The sequence below is a fragment of the Athene noctua genome, chromosome 3 (genome assembly GCF_965140245.1).
Source record: "Athene noctua chromosome 3, bAthNoc1.hap1.1, whole genome shotgun sequence".
NCBI classification, from domain to species: Eukaryota; Metazoa; Chordata; class Aves; order Strigiformes; family Strigidae; genus Athene; species Athene noctua.
The window spans coordinates 86864990-86883609 of NC_134039.1; the positions used below are offsets into that span (position 1 = coordinate 86864990).

Here is an 18620-nt window from a genome sequence, read left to right on the forward strand (position 1 = left end):
CGGCGGAATGGCGGGTCTGGAGCAGAGTGAGCGCCTGGGCCGGGACCTTGGCAACCGGGGGGGGCTGAGTAGAGGGGTCCGTGGCTGAGAAGAGGGTGGAGAGGGGGCTCCCTTGGTCCTGGGGGGAACCCTTGACATTGAGGGGGGGCCTTGGCAATGGGGGGAGCTCTTGGAATTTGGGGGGGGGCCTTGGCAATGGGGGGGATTCTTGGCAATGGGGGGGGGGGCTTGGCAATGATGGGGACCCTTGGCAGTGGTGCGGACTTTGGTAATGGAGGGGCCTTCTTGGCACTGGGGGGCAACCCTTGGCATTGGAGGGAACCTTGGCTATGGGGGGCGGTTCTTGGTATTGGGGTATGCCCTTGGCGTTGGGGGGAACCCTTGGTACTGGGGGGGGGGCGCTTGGCAATGAGGGGACTCTTGGCAGTGAGAAGGAACTCGGTAATAGAAGGAGCTTCTTGGCATTGGGGGGGACAAACCTTGGCAATGAGAGGGCGCTTGGTAATAGGGGAGGGGATTGGCAATGGGGGTTCCCTTGGCAGTGGGGGGGCTTTGGCAATGTGGGGCACAGAGGAGGAAGGCCCTTGGCTATGGAGGCCGCAGGCCTGGGGCAGGGGCTGGCAATGGAGGGGCCATTCTGGGCCAGTGTGGATTAGCCCCGGGGGGGCCCTGGCCTGCTGGGGGCTTTCTTGTGTGGGCACCAGGCTGAGGGGCACAAGGTCAGTGCATCCATGTGGGGTAAAGGTTTAGAAACAAGATGCCGGGGGGGACGGGGAGCAGCTCCAACCTTCTCCTCCCGAATATTTCTCATTCCCCTGGAGCTTCCCCCATCCTCTGTGGCTGCTGCTCAGGGCTGATCCTTTCGCCTCACAGCTGGAGTGTCTTCTCGTGGCTGATGAGCTCCACTCCCCGTCATGTTCCTTATGTGATCGAAGCCATAAACCGTGGCGGGGCTCTGTAACACAACCTTTGCTCAGCACTTTTGTATCTGCCGCTGTCACCAATCGAAAATCTTGGGAAAAAGGAGAAAAGATGAATGCAGTTGAAGCCTGAGCGGGTTATCTTCTTGAGTTGGGTTTCTGGATTTGAACCCTGTGCCACAGTCCTGGCACGTCAAGGTTTTTGCTGTCCTGAGGTGGGGGAGCAGAGGTTTTGCCCCGAATCCTACACCTGATCTCACGTGAGACCTTTCCGTGTCTGACAGCTTTAGGAATGGGCACAGAGCTGGTACCTCAGCTCTAACATTTGCTGGCACTGTGTGCTCAAGAGAACTGGGGTGCTTCAATGATTTGTGCTGTTTAATCCAAAAAGCTTTTCAATTTGAAGTGAGAAATAGCATTTTTAAGTTGAATCATAGAATCATTTAGGTTGGAAAACACCCTTAAGATCATCAAGGCCAACTGTAAACCTAACCCTGCCAAGTCCATGACTAAACTCCGTCCCTAAGTGTCACAGGATTGTCTTGCATTACTTTTTTTCTTCTTCTTGCCCCATTTGCTGTATTTTTAGGAACATGGGATGTTAGAAAACAGCCTCCCTGGGGAGCTCAGTGGGTGCTTTTAACATCGCTCTGTCAAACTAATGTGGATGCAAAGGAGGAAGCAGTATAAGGAATCAAAACTGACCCTTGGATCCTTTTGTAAAAGATCAGATGATTTCATTTGTGGCCGCCATAAACCTGTTAGGGGAGTTTATCCTCCGCAGCATGGTGCGGTAATAAAATAAAAGTGAAACTGCATGAGCAGTGTTTTGTTGATTCCCTATCAGAACGAAGCCCATTCTGCGCCGTGGTATCAGATTTCTCATGAGCATTTTTGGTAGAAGCCAGTTGCATTGCTCGTAATTTTTCTGCTAGCCGCCCTGTGTAAGGAGAGAGGAGCTCATGGAGTTTTTAAGTAAGGTTTTCTTAACTCGTCATCTAGTTTTGTGCTGCTTCTGAAACGTCCTTCTCGCGGGAAAGAGCTGTGGTGTGAGTGGATTGGGTTTTCTCCTTAATGGGGGATCTGATTGCAAGAGTTTGTGTGTTTGAGTGCTGGTTCTGACATTGCCTGGGCAAATCAATGTCGTCTCTCACAGGGGGTTGCACAGTTCAGCTTCCTTGGCATCCTCCTAATGCTAGTTTGCATTTATACGAATGATTTTATCTGCTTTCTCCCTGTTACAGTATTGTAAAGCCACAAACTTGCACGGATTCTGATTTTACATCATTCTCTTTTGGTCCAAAGCCTTGTACAGCAGAGGAGTGGGGACGCGGGGTGCAGTTGCTGTTGAAGTGACTGCAGATGTGTTGCTTTGACACGATGTGTTGCCCTCCTTAGTGCCTCACCAGAGAATTCTATCACTTTCTGCTGTAATTTCTTCAGAGAAACTCCTGCCTGAAACACTGGGGCTGTCCTATAAAATTTCTGAAAAGAAACTGTATTTATCCCTCTGTTAAAGGCATGGATTGCACATTGTCGTTTGCTAACGGTTTGGTTTGGGGGGTCTTTTTTTTTGTGTGTGTGTGTTGGCAAAGCAGCAAAGCGATTCAAAAAAACGCACCTGACAGCCGATGACTGTGAAGCTCTGGCACGGAGCGCAGAAGGTTCATCCTCCCTGACGCAGCCGTTGAGTCAAAGACAAAGTAGAGGAGATGTAAACCAGGGCCTCCATCCCACCCCCCGGAAACGGAGACAGCGAGGAGGTACACTGATTACAAATACTTTAAAGGCTGAGGGATTTGGGGGGAAAAAAAAGCTAATTGTGGTGTGGAACAAAAGGGAAATTGGTTGATTTTGAGTGGTGCGTGGCAAAACTGGGCTTAATCTCTGCCTCCACAAAGCCAAGAAAAACAGATACCTTGACTATTTCCCTCTATGGGGAAGTGGGTTTGGCTTCACATGTGTGTTTAGTCTCTCCTCACACCAGAAATGCCTCTGCGTCTCTGTTGCTGAGCTGTCTGAGACTACCTGGGGAAAACAGCAGCTCTCCCTGAGGAACACTACAGCTTCTGCAATTAGGGACTATTAATGATGTAACTCCTGCTTCTAGATGCTCTTTAGGATAATTATTAAATAATAAAGAGCTGTCTAGTTATATAAGACTGCAAAAATGTTGTTGAGCACTTAGCAGATATTAATGCTCTTCGACTTTCCTAGGAGTGGGAAACATTGTGGTACACAACTCGTAGATGTGGGTCTCAAAAGCGCCAAAGCCTTAGAGTGCTTTTGAGGATTCAGACAACAGGGCTCAGAGCTCAAACTAAAGGTGAAAAAGCTGTTTTCAGGCTGCTCATGGTGCAGGGTTAAAGACTGAGCCTTAAAACCCATGTAACGACAAATGACACTACACACATGTGGGCAAGGAGACAGGTATAAAGCAAAGTAAAAACGTCCGGGATTATTCCTGAGCCCCTGAGTGCCTTGATCGCTGTGGAAAGTGAGACTCGGGAGCATTTTGGTGTTTCCCTGGGAGACCTGGGAATCTCTCTGTACCTTGGTGTAAGCTGACTCGCTTCACAGAGAACATCTGCTGGTGAGCCAGGACAAGGCACTAGAGTCCCAGACTCTGTACTCATACTTTTCCATTTTCATATCAGCGGTATCTCTGACTATCTCACTTCAAAAAATGTAGTAATCTTAGATGCTGCAGGTTCTAGGATATTGGACTCGAACATTAGCAGGGAAGCTTTTTTTTTTTAAGCAGAAAGTATCTTGCAAATCAGACCTCTTTAAGCTATGCCTTCACGAGTATCCAGAAAGAAAATGTGTTAAAATCAGCAGTAGCTGCTTGTGATTTTGTTCTTCATGAGTTGCCTCTTAGCTAAGCATCAAGATATGTTGCAGACTAGGAGCTGGACAGAATGAATACTGTCAGCACTGGTAAACTTAGTCTGTGTGCCACATGAACTGTGGCAGTCAGGAAAGGAGAGGCTGCTGAGAGCAATCTTTTGCCAAGTTTCGTTTCCTCTATGGTCTCTGCTGCTTTTTGACATTGCCCCCACGAAGAATCTGGACAGAAATGTCTGTTTATCCTCTTAAAGGTGTTGGTTTCTCTTATACTGTGGTAGGAGCAGCCTGCTAGAGACTTCATGCTGTGACCTTCTCGTGATGAAGAGCAGTAATTAAACCCTGAAGCTCTTCTCAAATCTTAGTGTGTTTCTCATTCACCGGCTTAAGAACAATAAATAACCAGTGGGAGCCCAACCTCGGTCTGAGTCACACCACAACAATGCAAGTCTCGCATTTTGTTTCCTTCCTATTTCTCTTTCTTTGGCTAGTGGAAATACCTCCCGTGGAATTTATTGTGCAGCTGCATTTCTGTTTAACAGGCATCCGCTGTGTTATGTTAGCTAAGGGTTGTTCATCTGAGAGATTGTTATACAGACCATATCTTTTTCTAGAAGCTAGTGGAGGTGTCAGACATACTTTGACAGTGCCCAGATTATGTGGACAGTGCGAAGAGATGAATGTTGTTCTGTTGACTTCTGTAGGTTGCCAGAGAAGCAATGTGAAGGACAGTTCACCTGTAATAAGCTCCTACATCTGTGAGGAACCTGTGGAATTAACTACCACCTTGCACAACCTCTAGTCTCTTTGTTAGCTCAGTTAGCGACTTCGCATTTGTTTCTGTTGACTTCACTCATGCTCTTCGTCTTTTCTGCAGGCCAAGGTCAGCAGAAGAACATCACCGATTACTTCAAGATCTCTCAGACACAAGAAGTAGGTCCCGGTGGGATGAAAACCAGCAGAATCAAAGAAGAGCTACTGGATCCCATCTTCAGTGAGCCTGATGATTCCTTCAGCAGTGTCTCCACTGTAATGGGGATCAGTGGTGATTCCTCCTTTCTGGAGGACGAGGACCTTGTACCAACTCCCAGGGAAAGCTCCCGAAAACAGCCTCTGTCTGCTGCAGCTGCAGGCGTTAAGACAGAGCATGATTTGTGGGGTGAGCCTGAGAAGAAGCCAGTGGTGGTTCATCCAGAACGCAGCCAGATCAAGCAGGAACTCGATGATATGGAAATCGAACCGGTCCCTGATGCACACTATGGACTCCTGGGGACTCGGAAGTGGGAAGTACCCCAGGGAAGTATTGACAAGCTGCCTGTTGAAGTCCTCAGGAACATCTTTGCTCAACTACCAGTGATGGATCTATACCAGAACCTGAGCCTGGTGTGCCGCCGCTGGAGGGACATTGTCAGTGATCCACTGGTAAGGACTGCTGTGATATTAATTTGAGCCTGTCCCTTCTCAGACTGCTCTGTTCTGTCCTAGTCTTGTGGCTGCAAGTGTTGCTGTAGGGCTATCCACGCTGTGTCTGTCTCTCTTTGTTCCTTTAAATCCCTTTATTGTTCTCTAGTGCCCACAATCCTCTCTTATGAGGTCTTTTGTCATTTTTTGGTCTTCTGGACTACAGTGGCATCTTTAGATGCCAACCTGTATCAGAGATCAATATTGGAGTAACTTCCCTTGATTCATTCTTCCCATACATAGAAAGAGAGCATCCTGTAAGACTCCACAAAATCTCCTTTCACTGTTTTCCTTGCAGCATTTTTTTTCCCAACATGCAGGAAATTCTGGCTACCAGACTGGGCAGTGTCCTCTCGTGGCCAGCGTACGTCACTGAGTGTGTGTCTCTGTATGTGTTGTGCCTCTTGTAGTCAAATGAGTTTAGAGAGGACTTTAACTCTGTTTTTACGGAGCTGGATTCATCTGCAGTCAAGGCCCTCACAGTACAAACAGTCGTGAACCCACTGGCAGTTGTTTTGGCCGCAGCAAGGATCTCTGAGTTTCGGTTAAAGGTGGCTCAGAGACAACTGGCACCGCTTGACTTGCTCGCTGTTCACACTGGAAACACTCAGCTTGTACAGAGAGGCTGCCTCAGCCTGACTCTGAGTGGTGGGGGACTGATCGCAGCCCACATTTTTGCAGGGGTTCAAGTTCTTGTTCATGCCCTTCCAATAAATTCAGACGGGTAAGGCTGGACACAATGCAGGTGGTGTCCTGCCCTCTGCTTTGTCAGCACAGCGTGCGTGCCTTGAGCCTGAAGAGCCAGAAGGATGCATAGAAAATGCGTAGATTGAATGCTCAGCACGCTCAAGTCATCTCCCAAACCTGCTCTTCACCCCGTGACACAGCCTAAAAAGCAGCACCTTGTCTGTTTTTACCAAAGAAGTCCAAACAGCAGGCTGTGGGAGGTTAGGCCTTCATGGACACATGGATTTTAAGCACTCAGACCCCGCTCAGAGCAGATCTGTGCGTTAGTGCTGAAAATAACCCCATTCCTTTAATGCTTTGACATTTGAAACTAAACCAGAATCACCCTGTTTCCATCAGTCTAGAAAAACCAGCCATTTATAGACATATTTGCAGGCTTTCTCTCTTTCCCCTGTTTCCTCTTTCTTTCCCCATCTTGTGCCAGGCACCTGTTTCCATCAAGCTGCAGTGGCTTTTTGAAGTCCATGTCTTCTTTGGAAATCACGTTGATTAGCTTATTGCCAGAAGAAACCTGTTTTTCAGTGCTGTGAGATAAAAGATGGTGGTATGTGCTTCACATTCTAGTTCATTCCTTGGAAGAAGCTGTACCATCAGTACCTAATGAAGGAGGACACAGCCCTGCGCAAAGTTGAACAGGTCTTGCAGGATTTTGTCATAACAGAGGAGCAGGGAGGATGTATTTTTGGGCTGATCAGGTGAGTCCACTTCAAGACCTGACTTTGTACCTGTAGATCCTCAGACCTTCCTTACTTTGGGTCTTCCATTTTATCCTGTGAATCACCAGGAGAGAAATGGGCTTGTCTTTTAAACAGGTGGGAGATGTACAGGAAGATGAGAAAGGAGAAATTATTTTAACAGTAGAAATCATTAGTAGGGTTCTAGAAGGAGGCAAAAAACTTGGCCTTCTCCCCTCCTTGTTCTGTTTGGAGCACATGATCATAGAATCATTTAGGTTGGGAAAGAACTTTAAGATCATCGAGTCCAACTGTAAACCTAATGCTGCCAAGTCCAGCACTGAACCGTGTCTCCAAATGCCACATCTACAGTCTTTTAAACCCCTCCAGGGATGGGGACTCCCCCCCTGCCCTGGGCAGCCCATTCCAAGGCCCAACAGCCCCTTCTGCACAGAAATCCTTCCTCAGAGCCAGCCTGACCCTGCCCTGGGCAGCTTGAGGCCATTCCCTCGGGGCCTGGCGCTGGGGCCTTGGCTCCAGAGACTCATCCCCCCTCTCTGCCCCCTCCTGGCAGGGAGTTGCAGAGGGCCAGGAGGTCTCCCCTCAGCCTCCTCTGCTCCAGACTGAACCCCCCCAGTTCCCCCAGCCGCTCCCCAGCAGACCTGTGCTCCAGACCCTGCCCCAGCTCCGTTGCCCTTCTCTGGCCACGCTCGAGTCATTCAATGGCCTTTGTGGGGTGAGGGGCCCAAAACTGAACCCAGTATTTGAGGTGGTGTACAAGTAGAGGATGAAATCTGAAGATGAGAAGGTGGAAAGGGGATCTAATTGATGTCTTCCCCTCCTTATGAAGGGATGTACAGAGCATGATGCCAGGATATTCTTGGAGGTGTAGTGGTCAAGAGAGGCCAAGAGACAATAGGCACAAGTTCCAGCCTAGGAAATCCAGTTAGATATTAGGAGAGTGGTCAGAGCGGCTCAGAGAGGTGGTGAATCTCCCTCTTTGGTGATGCTCAGACCTCAGCTGAACAAACGACCAAACCTTGAAGTTGTCCCTGCTTTGAGCAGTTGGCTCCCAAAGTCCCTTCTGCAGTTTCTGTGAATTTGATAGCAAGTGAGAAGTGATGGATAAGTGAGGCAGAGGCTGCAAAGCCCGGAACAGGGACAGCCTTGTACTGCTGTCTGAGGAGATGGAGAAGCTGAACATGCACTGGGAAGAGGGAGAAGAAGTCTTGGTGGTGGCCTTTTGACTTGGATGGTGTTGCCTCTTGGAGGGCAGGGAGATGCTTGTTGCACCAAAGCAGGAAAGAGGTGAGGAGAGCCTGAGCAAGAGGGTGTCAGCAAGCAGCTGCTGGATTTGGAAGCTCAAATGAAGGTTTTGGAGATGGTTCTGTATGTCAGAGTACAGCAACTGAGAGGAGCTGCCGGGAGCTCCAAGACAAGCATTAGATGACAAAATAAAAAAACCCCTGGGCTGTCCTGTTGCTTGCTGCCTCAACAAACTTGGGAGATGTTATATGGTTGCTTCTTGCAGGGTGACTATGCTGGAGAGAGTGAGATTCAGTTTAAGTGTCCCTTTTAGCATCCCTTTACATTTCAGGATCTGTCACATCAGCACTGTTTTTCCATCTCCTGATCACCTGGGATCTGAGAGAGACTCAGCATCTCTGGGTTTAGCTCAAATACAAGTATCTCATGGATGGTGTGAGACTTGAATTCTTCTTTCTGGTTCCCCCCCACACCCCCCCCCTGCCATCTCCAACATATTTTCTTCTTTTCCTTTCCTGAAAGGCTGCTCTGCTGGACCCGCACTGACTTATCACAGCTCAGCAGCAAGCCCAGCCCAAGATCCCTGATAAAAGCAAGTGCTCTGTTCAGATCTCTGTAGTCTAGAGAGCAATTTTGTATGGCAGTTAGGTGGTGCAAATAGAAGAGTCAAACTGGGTTAGGAACGAGGTGGACCCATCTTCTGGAAGGAGACTTTGAGACAGCCAGAAGGAACTTGTAGTCTAAAGGCTTGATGCAGGAAAGTATTTAAGCACATGTCTGTGTAACAGAACTGGGAATTACTTGTCTAAATGGCTCTCGGCACAAGAATGGGTTGGAAATCCAAGTTCAGCACCTTGGGGTCTCGCTGCTGAATGCATCTGGTCAAATCTGTGGGGCACACAGCAAGGCATAGTTTAAACTTGCTGCAGCCTGGCTGATGGTACTGTGGAGAAGGCATTATTTACTTGGAGAGTAAGTAAAAAATCCTGCTGTTCCCATTCTGTGCAGGTACGTGTCTACCATACCCACCAGACGGACAGTAGATCCCAGCGTGGTTCTCCAGTGTTTGAAGAGTCACCACCTCTTCTCAAAGGCTGCAGTCTGCGTGGTCAACAAATTGCCATGTTTACAGAGCAGCCCAGGGGTAGGTTTAACAGTTATTAATTGGTTTAATGAACAGGTTTAACAACTGCTGGTGCTTCGAGGTCATATCTGCCCTCCTGCTTCTACAGATTTTCTCTTAGAGGTGTTATTTGATACTATTCAGAGTGACTGAAGAGGATTTAACTGTTCACCATGTTTTTTCAGTGTTGAAGAAGGGTTTCCCTGCTCCTAAAGGCTCAAAGCTTTTTCCTCACTCTTTCTTCTTGTTGCCTCTACCAGCCTGAGAACATGTGGGCCATAATTGCAGTCATGGTGCTTTTCTCCGACGGCGTCAGCGACATCCAAAAGCTGATGGTGTGTCTGCAGAGACCTTCCTCTACCCTCTCTGCTGTGGACGTGACAGAAGCACTTTACTGCATAGCGACGCTTCTCTACGCCATGACAGAGAGGAACATCAAGATCACTAACAGGTAGGGAGTGGGGAGATGCTTCCTGCCTGCCTCTTTCTAGCCATGGCGATATGTTATGTATACAGTGAATATTTGCTCACGAGCAATTGTGTCCCTGTTGTTTAGGGCCCTCCAGTTCCTCATTGTGTGCAGTTTATCAGGAACAGTCTGCACTTTCCTAACTTTTTGCCAGAACGTTCAGGAGCGTTGCCTTTAGATTTGCTTTAATTCCTAGACTGTTTCATAGTCCGCTCGTTTTTCACGAGATAGCGTTCAAGAAAAGTAATTTTTCTCAGCAACAAAAGCAGGTTTTAAAGCAACTATAGAAACTTTCTGATTAGAAATAGATACACATCAGCTGCAACAATTTAATCTGGTTATTAACTTCCTGAGACCGGTTATTTACTTCATCCCTCTGAAATGATACTCCAAGTCCCGTGGCCTCCCGATGCACGTGGGCTGTGATCCATCCTGTGCCTTTTGGTCACAGAGGTGCCTGGTAATTCAGGTAGGAGCCCACAGGTTGCTTCAGAATTGCAGTGAGGATGAGATAAGGGTTAAGGACAGGTGTAAATTCTTCTTATGAGGAGACTGGAAAGGAACTGCAGTGGAAAATGAATCTATAACTAGAAATAAGTTGATTCTGTAAGCTGCCCTCTGTGGGGTATAGTCCAGCCTGTGCTAGACACAGGAGAAGAGTTCATCCTCTGCTTACTCAGCCATGGGCCATGTGCTCAGGCCACCAACCGGGAAATCGATGTTTGCCCTGTTAGTGATTGATAATTGCTGGCTAAGGTCATTAACTTGAGTAAACACCTGCTGAAGATGTGGCAGAGAGAGTGTCACTTGCTAACAATGAGAGTTCATGGTCAAAGTCACCCGTGTCCCATCTCCACCTCCTTGAACAATCTAGACCAGAAGAAATAGGAATGACCACGTCTCTTCTGCCATTATCTCTTCAAATCCTGCAAGGTTTGTAATTTAGGGCAGAAGGAGGAAACCTGTCCTTGAGGAACTGCCTGATACCTATTGCAGCTCCTGCCTGAGCATGCAGGTCACCTAATATGAGACATGAAGTCTGTCCTGGAGTGTGGCCTGGGGTGGCAGGAACAGGAACAAAGCTTCACTAAAAGAGATAAAACCACAGTGGTGTCAACCCTGCTGTACAATAGAGTTTAATTTTAAACCAGGTGTTGCTGGTGTTAATTAAAGCCTCAGCGTCGCTGTGCTCCTCTCTTTGCAGTAACAAAGCACCATGAAGTATTGTCAGAGCTAACACGTTTGTATAAAATCATCATAAGACAGTTGATGAAACTGCTTCACTGCCAAAACTAGCCCCAGATTCTCTCTTGGGTTGCCTCAGACTCGGTTGCTAATAGTGGTTCAGGAGAGCAAGAAGATCTTGTAGACTGATCCCAGGTTATGTTTGCATGGCAGACCCTGAAACAAAAACCTGGCAGGAGTGAGGGAGAGGCCACAAACAGAGCTGTCCCTGAGGTGCCTTTGCAGTCACTTTTCAAGGCAGAACTAACTGCACTTTAAAATATTAATACTGTCTCCTGCAACTCCCTGAGCGCTTGGGGCTTTGTGTATCATTCTGTTAGAAGTATTCAAGATATTAGTGGTCTTTTAGGTTGTTGCAGACATTTAATTTGTTATTGATGGTTTCTCAATGAGAGTTTCTCTTTTGTCCTTTCTACCAGGATCCATTACAATATTTTCTACTGCCTGTATCTGGTGGAAAATGCTTCTGTAACTACGCAGACAATAGAAGAGGAAGAGGAAGAGGAAAAGGAGACACTGGCATCATGCTGCAGAGAAGACTTATGGTCCAGGTAATGCTATTTTAGGTGATCTAAGTACGCAGGGCCCTGGTGGAGTGCTGGACCTTGGAGAGGGAGCAAACACTTTGTGGCAGGGGCTGGTTGACAGGACTCTTAAGATCCATAAAGATTAGTACAAAACCTTATTCTGTTCCTTACCATATTCGTCATATTCTCTGAATTCTCAGAGGAAAACCAGAATCAGGCCTTAAATCTGTAAAAATTGAATTACCAAGCTCTGAATTTAAGCCATCATTCACTGATGAGTCTGTGTATCAGTGGAACACAGTTCTGTGCACTCCAGCCCCACTGAACTTTCACAGAGCCACGTCACCCCCAGATCCCCTCCCAATTCACCACTCTCCCTATGGATAAGGAGCTCTGGAATGAGGGGAGAGTGCCTGCTTTAATTTTAACAGCCTGTTCCCTGAGAAATGCAAGCTGCAGTCAGCCAAAATGGAGATTGGCTTGCTGGTGATGTTACTGTAGTGCAAATAATGTGGCTGTTCGTTTATGAACGCAGCTTTCTGTGCACATGAGGAAACAAGATACCAGCCACAGGATATTGATTTGGCTCCTCTTCTCTGGATTCTGTTGAATAACTTATATATTAGCTGTTATATGTATATAGCTGCTATAAATTAGCATTGGTTGGTAGCTTGCTGCCTGGAAAGAAAGGACAGTAAGGAGTGAAACGTTTTCCTGGTCTGTGGAGATCTAGGCTTGGTTCCCCTTCTGCTGCAGTTCCCCTGGGTTGAGTCATTTAGTTTCCTTGTCCTGACGTACAGAAGGGGAATAGTGGTGCTTTCATCCACCACAGAGGTTTAGCAAAGATAAATCTAATAAAATCACCAATGATCCAAAGTACAGCAATGAGAGAGATCATAACAAAAAAAAAAAAGTAAATAGATGTTGGGTTTCACTGCTTCTTGTTTTCCCAGTCCTTTCATTTTACCCCTCCGTTAGAAGTTTTTTCTAAGCAGATTTCTCTCGTTCAGTAAAAGATGCATCCTGGGGGCAGTCATCTAATTGCCAGCTGTGAAATGTCAAGGATACTTAAACAAGGCTTTCTGCCCTTATGTGTGGTATCGGGGAGGACCCTGTGCAAAGAGATGGTTCACACTGTTGGCTGATTACAGGTTTCAGACCTTTATGAATAAAACAATTTTGCTGCAGCCGGAAGCACTGAATGCCTTTCTTAATGTTAATCAAAGCTCTCAGCTCCCCCGAGAGGCAGGGACAATCGATCTGTCCTACATGCTGAGAAATCAGAGAGCAATTTAAGGTACACGCTCTCGAAAGCAACAGAACACCCCAACCCCAAATCACTGTTTTCAGTAAGCCTAAGGAGCTGGGGTGCCAAATTTATTTTTAAAGCACGACGAAGGGCCCTTGAGTAGATCTTCTTCTATATAACCTTCCCCAAGGTTTACTTTTTATTTTTTCTATCTCACGTCTGTTCTTATTCCCTGTTTTTCTCATTTGCTCAACCAAGTTGCTCCAGTGCCACCTTCCTGCTTGTGGGATGGGATCAATCATTCATTGGTTGCCTTCTGCTGCTAGTTGATTTGTTTGTTTTATGTGGGAGGATTTATTTTCTTAACTCCTCTTTCTGTTGGTTTGTTGTTGTTTTGTGGGGTTTTTTTGTGGTTTTAGTAGCTGCTCTGAAGTAAAGCTGACTCATGAACAGCAGAGGATTTTGAATCACAAAATTGAGCGTGGTCAAATAGTGAAAATTATAGCATTTGCAGGTAAGAGCCAAAACTTCTCTTGTAAGAATGCATGTATAAATTTATAATTCTGCTCCTTCCCTCCCTGCTTCTTCTGTCTGAGGAACTGTGTGCATGCCAGGGGGATCAACCTTACTTTTAATCAGTACAAAAAATCAGAGCAAGCTTTGCAGAGAAATAGGAATGGGAAGCATGGTGGTGATTACTCCCGTGCAAGCTGGGTAAATGTCATATTTGAATACTGAAACCGAGTGTTTGGGTGATGTCAATGACTGCTCAGAGCAGCTTGTCAGGGAACGCAGGGGAGGAGAAGCAACTCTCCGTGTGTTGCTGAGCCATGTGCTGAGCCTGTTTCTCAGTGTTACTGTCCACAGGCCACTAGAAGGAGTTGCTCTTACTTGTTTAGATTTAACATCCCTGTAGGAGCACCACAAGACAAGAAAACTTCTGCACTTGCCTACAGTTTTGAAAAGGGGAATTGCATAAAATCAAGGGAGCCTATTTAAAAAGAAATGGAAAAGTAAATCATCTCCCTCCACCTGCAGAGTTTCCTTTAAAGACACCACACTGGGGGCTCAGAGCTAATGCATGCTCCCTGCCAGAATAGCCTTGCAAAGGACATGTACAGTTAAGCACCACAGTGCAGAAGCCACCAGTACTGGTTTCTTATGTCTGTACAAATTCACCGTGTCCAAATGAAAAACAAGGGAACATTCATGAACTCTGAGAGGTTACATGTAACCTCAACATGTCAGGGCAGGAAAAAGAGCTTGAGGCACTGCTGGCAAAAAGCATTAAAGACTTGTAATTCTTCTTCGAATGCGTGAAAGGGGATATTTGCCAGAGCATCTGTTAGCTAACTGCAGTGCAAAGGCTGCCTTAGAGTGAACGGCGATATCACAGAAAAGCTAAACGTGTTTCTGCGTTTTTGTTCCTCATAGAGGGTCTTGGAAAAGACCAGCCCCGGGATCTTTCTTTTTAGGGTGTCCACCAGAGGCTCGGTCTCACATTCACCTGGGAAAAGTTGTGGATTAAATATGTGTTGGTACTGTTGGGTCCATGATCTGGACTGCGTTACCCAGAAGATGCAAAGGAACTCAAGGGTGAAGCGGTGCAATAGCTGAGCGTGAATTCTTGCTGAAAGCTGCCTTGGCAGTGGAGTTACAGGGAGATGTGGGAACAGTCTTACCAGCCAGCCCAATATCTGTACCAGGTGTATTGGGTTTGTGTGGCAAGGTTTCAGAACAGGGGAGCTACAGGGGTAGCTTCTGTGAGAAGCTGCTAGAAGCTTCCCCCGTGTGTGACAGAGCTGCTGGCCAAGGCTGAGCCCATCAGCGATGGTGGTAGCACCTCTGGGAGAATGTATTTAAGAAAGAGGGGAAAAAAAATGGGGATGGAACAACAGCGGTGGAGAGAGGAGTGAGAATATGTGAGAGGAACAACCCTGCAGACACCCAGGTCAGTGAAGGAGAGAAGGAGGAGGTGCTCCAGACACTGGAGAAGAGATTGGAGCCCACAGTGAGGCAGCTGTGCCCTGCACCCGTGGAGGTCCACGGGGGAGCAGAGACCCACCTGCAGCCCGTGGGGGACCCCACGGCAGAGCAGGGGGATGCTTGAAGGAGGCGGTGGCCCCGTGGGAAGCCCAGGCTGGAGCAGGCTCCTGGCAGGACCTGTGGCCCCGTGGAGAGAGGAGCCCAGGCTGGAGCAGGTTTGCTGGCAGCACTTGTGACCCCGTGGAAGGGACCCACGCAGGAGCAGTCTGACCCTGAGGGAGCCACCCTGGAGCAGTTCGTGAAGAGCTGCAGCCCCTGGGAAGGACTCACGTGGGAGAAGTTCCTGGAGGATTGTCTGCTGCGGGAGGGACCCCACGCTGGGGCAGGGGAAGAGTGTGAGGAGTCCTCTCCTGAGGAGGAGGGAGCAGCAGAGACAACCTGTAATGAACTGACCACAAGCCCCATTCCCTGCGCCACTCGGGGGGGAGGAAGAGAAAATCAGGAGTGAAGTTGAGCACAGGAAGAAGGGAGGGGTCGAGGGAAGGTGTTTTGGGGTTTATTTCTCATCCTACTCTGATTTCATTAGCGATAAATTAATTTCCCCAAGTTGAGTCTGTTTTGCCGCTGATGGTAATTGCTGAGTGATCTCCCTGTCCTTACCTCAACCCATGAGCCTGTTGTTATATTTTTTCTCCCCTGTCCAGCTGAGGAAGGGAGAGATGGAGCAGCTTTGGTGGGCACCTGGCGTCCAGCCAGGGTCAACCCACCACACCATGCAAAATGGTGAAATATCCTCATGGGTGAACAGCTGGTTAAAATCTGGGAGGCAAAAGTAGGAGCAGATGGTCAGTTTTCTGCACAGAAAGTGGTAACCACTGGAGTCCTGCAGAGATTTGTGCGGGGACCTGCTTTGTCCAACATTCACGAGTCATCTGGGAGGACTGAGAACAGGAAGGTGACAAAGTTGGCTGGTACTGTGTCATCACTGAGGGTATGGAAAGGGGCAAAGAAGGAAATGTGCCCTCCGCTATGAGGTGTGGACAGTGCTGTCCTGCAAACTGGAGTAAAGGAGAGCAGCAATAGTGGGAGACCTTACAAGGAAATGAGCTCATGAATCGTTCAAAAGAACAATTTTAACATTTTGTTTACCAAGCTGTCTTTCAGAGAACCAGTCTCTTCATGTCTGCTCAGACTTCTAGGATATTGGGTGATAAAATCATTTTTTTTAGGCTGCAGACTGTAATTTTTCAAAGCTGCTTTGCTCCACACCTTCTGATTTCAGTTGAGTCTGGAGCACAGCGGCTGAGGGAGCTGGGGGGGGTTCAGTCTGGAGCAGAGGAGGCTGAGGGGAGACCTCCTGGCCCTCTGCAACTCCCTGCCAGGAGGGGGCAGAGAGGGGGGATGAGTCTCTGGAGCCAAGGCCCCAGCGCCAGGCCCCGAGGGAATGGCCTCAAGCTGCCCAGGGCAGGGTCAGGCTGGCTCTGAGGAAGGATTTCTGTGCAGAAGGGGCTGTTGGGCCTTGGAATGGGCTGCCCAGGGCAGGGGGGAGTCCCCGGGATCCCTGGAGGGGTTGAAGAGTCGGGCTGAGCCAGCGCTGAGGGATCTGGGGGAGTTGGGAACGGTCAGGGGGAGGGTCATGGTGGGGCTGGAGGAGCTGCGAGGGCTTTTCCAACCCAGATGGTTCTGGGATTCTGTGAACAAATCCCCATTAGCTGCAAATAGCCCTGCTCTACAGTTAGGACAGCAAGAGGCGGAAGGCAAAGCTCATGAGAGGTGTGCGGGTTCATTCATTCCTGACTCTGGATGCTTTGTTGTTTACTTCTTCAGGTACAGGAAAGACCACAACCTTGATCAAGTATGCAGAGAAGTTTGCTGATCTGAATTTCCTTTACGTGACATTTAACAAAGCTGTTGCAGACAGGGGGAAAATTGTCTTCCCCAGAAACGTTACGTGCAGGACTTTCCATTCATTAGCATATGGAAGTGTCGGCAAACAGTGAGTGGGGATTTTAGATTCCTTCAGATTGGATGGGCCAGTGATTTTAGCATCTCTGTGAGCCTGGGGAAACAGCCTCATTGCCTGGTCTGTCACAGAGTCTGCTGACATAAACCCCATCGCTGGTCTGGGGGCTGTTCATCCTGCCCGTGTTTGTAGCCAAGACAGACTTCACAGGGAGATGGAAAGCCACTAAGAATGGCTTTTTCCTATTTCCCATTCACACTTCAGTGGTACAACCACTCTAAATGCTGCTTTTCTTTAGCAGAGGAGGGGTTTTCTTAACCTGACTTGTTCTAATAATCCAGTTTCTGGCCATCTAAACTGCAGACAGAAGGGAAAATTAGCCATGACCTGGAAGAAGAGGGGAATCCACTTACCTGGCTCTGAAACCAATCTGTAATTGCAGGGGTCAACAATGAAAATACCTCTCTGGCTCGACTTTTCATCTATAAAATATATAATATTAATAAGTTCATGCTTCCACCAGGATAGATATGTGCAGATTTTAAAGATATTCCATTACCTGGTCAAAGTGGGTGTATAAAACAGAGCTTCTGCAAGTGTAAGTGTGTGACAAAAGCAAAAGCAAACTTGCTTTTCCAGTAGGCTTTTCGTATGTGTTTCAACATGTCTCTCTTATTTTTTTGTCATCTATGGCACAGCTATAACGAAAAAGGCAAGCTGAAGTTCCTCAAGATGTCAGCTTACTCCATCAGTTTCCTCCTCCAGAACCGTGGGGGACAATCTCTGTTTATAAGAGGGAAAACAGTCTTGCAGACCCTTGAAACCTTTTTTGCCTCTTCGGATGAAGAGATCTGCGAAGAACACACTCCTGTTTGGTTCAAAAATACTCATGGTGCAAGAAAACTTGTCAGTGACATAGAAAAGGAGGTGAGTATGTGAGATGAAGCAAGACTTGGGTTGCAAGGTTTAGAAGGGGCTGTGGTTATCCCACATCTCTCATAGTTCACAGGTATTTATGCTTCAGCTGTAAGAACTGACCGTCAAAATATTTTTTTCCTCTGGTGACAAATAAAAAGTAACTGGAGCCTGTTTGTTCTCCCTGTTCGCACAGCTGGTTTGTAGAGAGGAGAGTATCACTGTCTCTGCTCAGTGCAGATGTTTCTTCCCTCCAAGGAAAAGAGAGAAAAGATTGCATGTATTTATATCAGTGCCTGAACAGCACTGTGATATTATATGAAAAGACAATAAACATTTTTGTAGTCATTTTGATATGCAGAGCCAAACCCAAAAATTCTCATTTAGAGTACAGACATCTTAGCAACACTTAAAGCAGCACTGACATCGCAAACAACGTGGGCTGGAGTTGTGGAGAAAATTAGCCTTTCTGCTCTGCACTGATCACACCCAATCAGATCCAGTCCAGCCAGCAGAAATGCAGTTTGCAGTCGTTATTCTGGCAGGGAATGAACTCACAGCCTCAAAATATTAAATAATTTTAAGCACCTTGCAAGCTGTCCAGAGAAGCCAAAATAAACGCAAAGTCTCTGTTAATGTGTAGAAGTTAGGACAGTATTACAGGGTCCTAAGAGCTGAGCCAAAGCAATGTTCTTCTCAGGGGGCTGCCTTTGGAAAAGACTGTGTTAAGGAGAAGTTAACTGATGGTGACACAGAAGAGAAGTAGGAGGAGAAAGGCTTCAGAGAAGCCTTTCAAGATTTGCTGTGCCTGGACTGGTTTTCTGCTCAAAACAATCTATCCAGACCCTTCTGTTTTCTCTTTCTAGATCAATGTGAAAGAGGCCAGAGAGATATGGAACAACATGAAGAAGCTGGATGGAGATGTAGAGAAGAAATACAAGATGACTTATGATGGTAAGAGTACACGTATCAAATGCCTTCAGATAAAGAGCTGTAGTAGAAAACTATAATAAATGGATTAATACTTCTTGCTTCTGGCTGTGCACCAGGAACGAGCATCAAAAAGTATAAAATATCTGTTCTCCTACCACTGGCTCACCAGGGAGCTCAAAACAGTCCTGAAGGCTGGTAGTTTGTTCATTTTTCCTCAGAAAATGGTGAAACTATTTAGATGTGTGTGAGTGGCAGCAAAATCCTAGAAATAATGGGTGAGACAGTGGGCAAACGA

General features: G+C 47.3%; 1 protein-coding gene across 1 annotated transcript in view; it reads left to right on the forward strand.

Annotated features, from left to right (window-relative positions):
• The first annotated feature begins 7 nt into the window (after positions 1–7).
• The window catches only part of FBH1 (F-box DNA helicase 1), a 29869-nt gene continuing 11256 nt past the window's right edge, over positions 8–18620 (forward strand). Inside the window, exons 1-11 of the mRNA XM_074903560.1 lie at positions 8–26; positions 2519–2683; positions 4645–5189; positions 6540–6670; positions 8924–9059; positions 9299–9489; positions 11172–11303; positions 12948–13042; positions 16342–16510; positions 17176–17404; positions 18259–18346. Of these exons, the coding sequence (XP_074759661.1) occupies positions 8–26; positions 2519–2683; positions 4645–5189; positions 6540–6670; positions 8924–9059; positions 9299–9489; positions 11172–11303; positions 12948–13042; positions 16342–16510; positions 17176–17404; positions 18259–18346 (1900 nt within the window). The remainder of the gene's footprint in view (positions 27–2518; positions 2684–4644; positions 5190–6539; positions 6671–8923; positions 9060–9298; positions 9490–11171; positions 11304–12947; positions 13043–16341; positions 16511–17175; positions 17405–18258; positions 18347–18620) is intronic.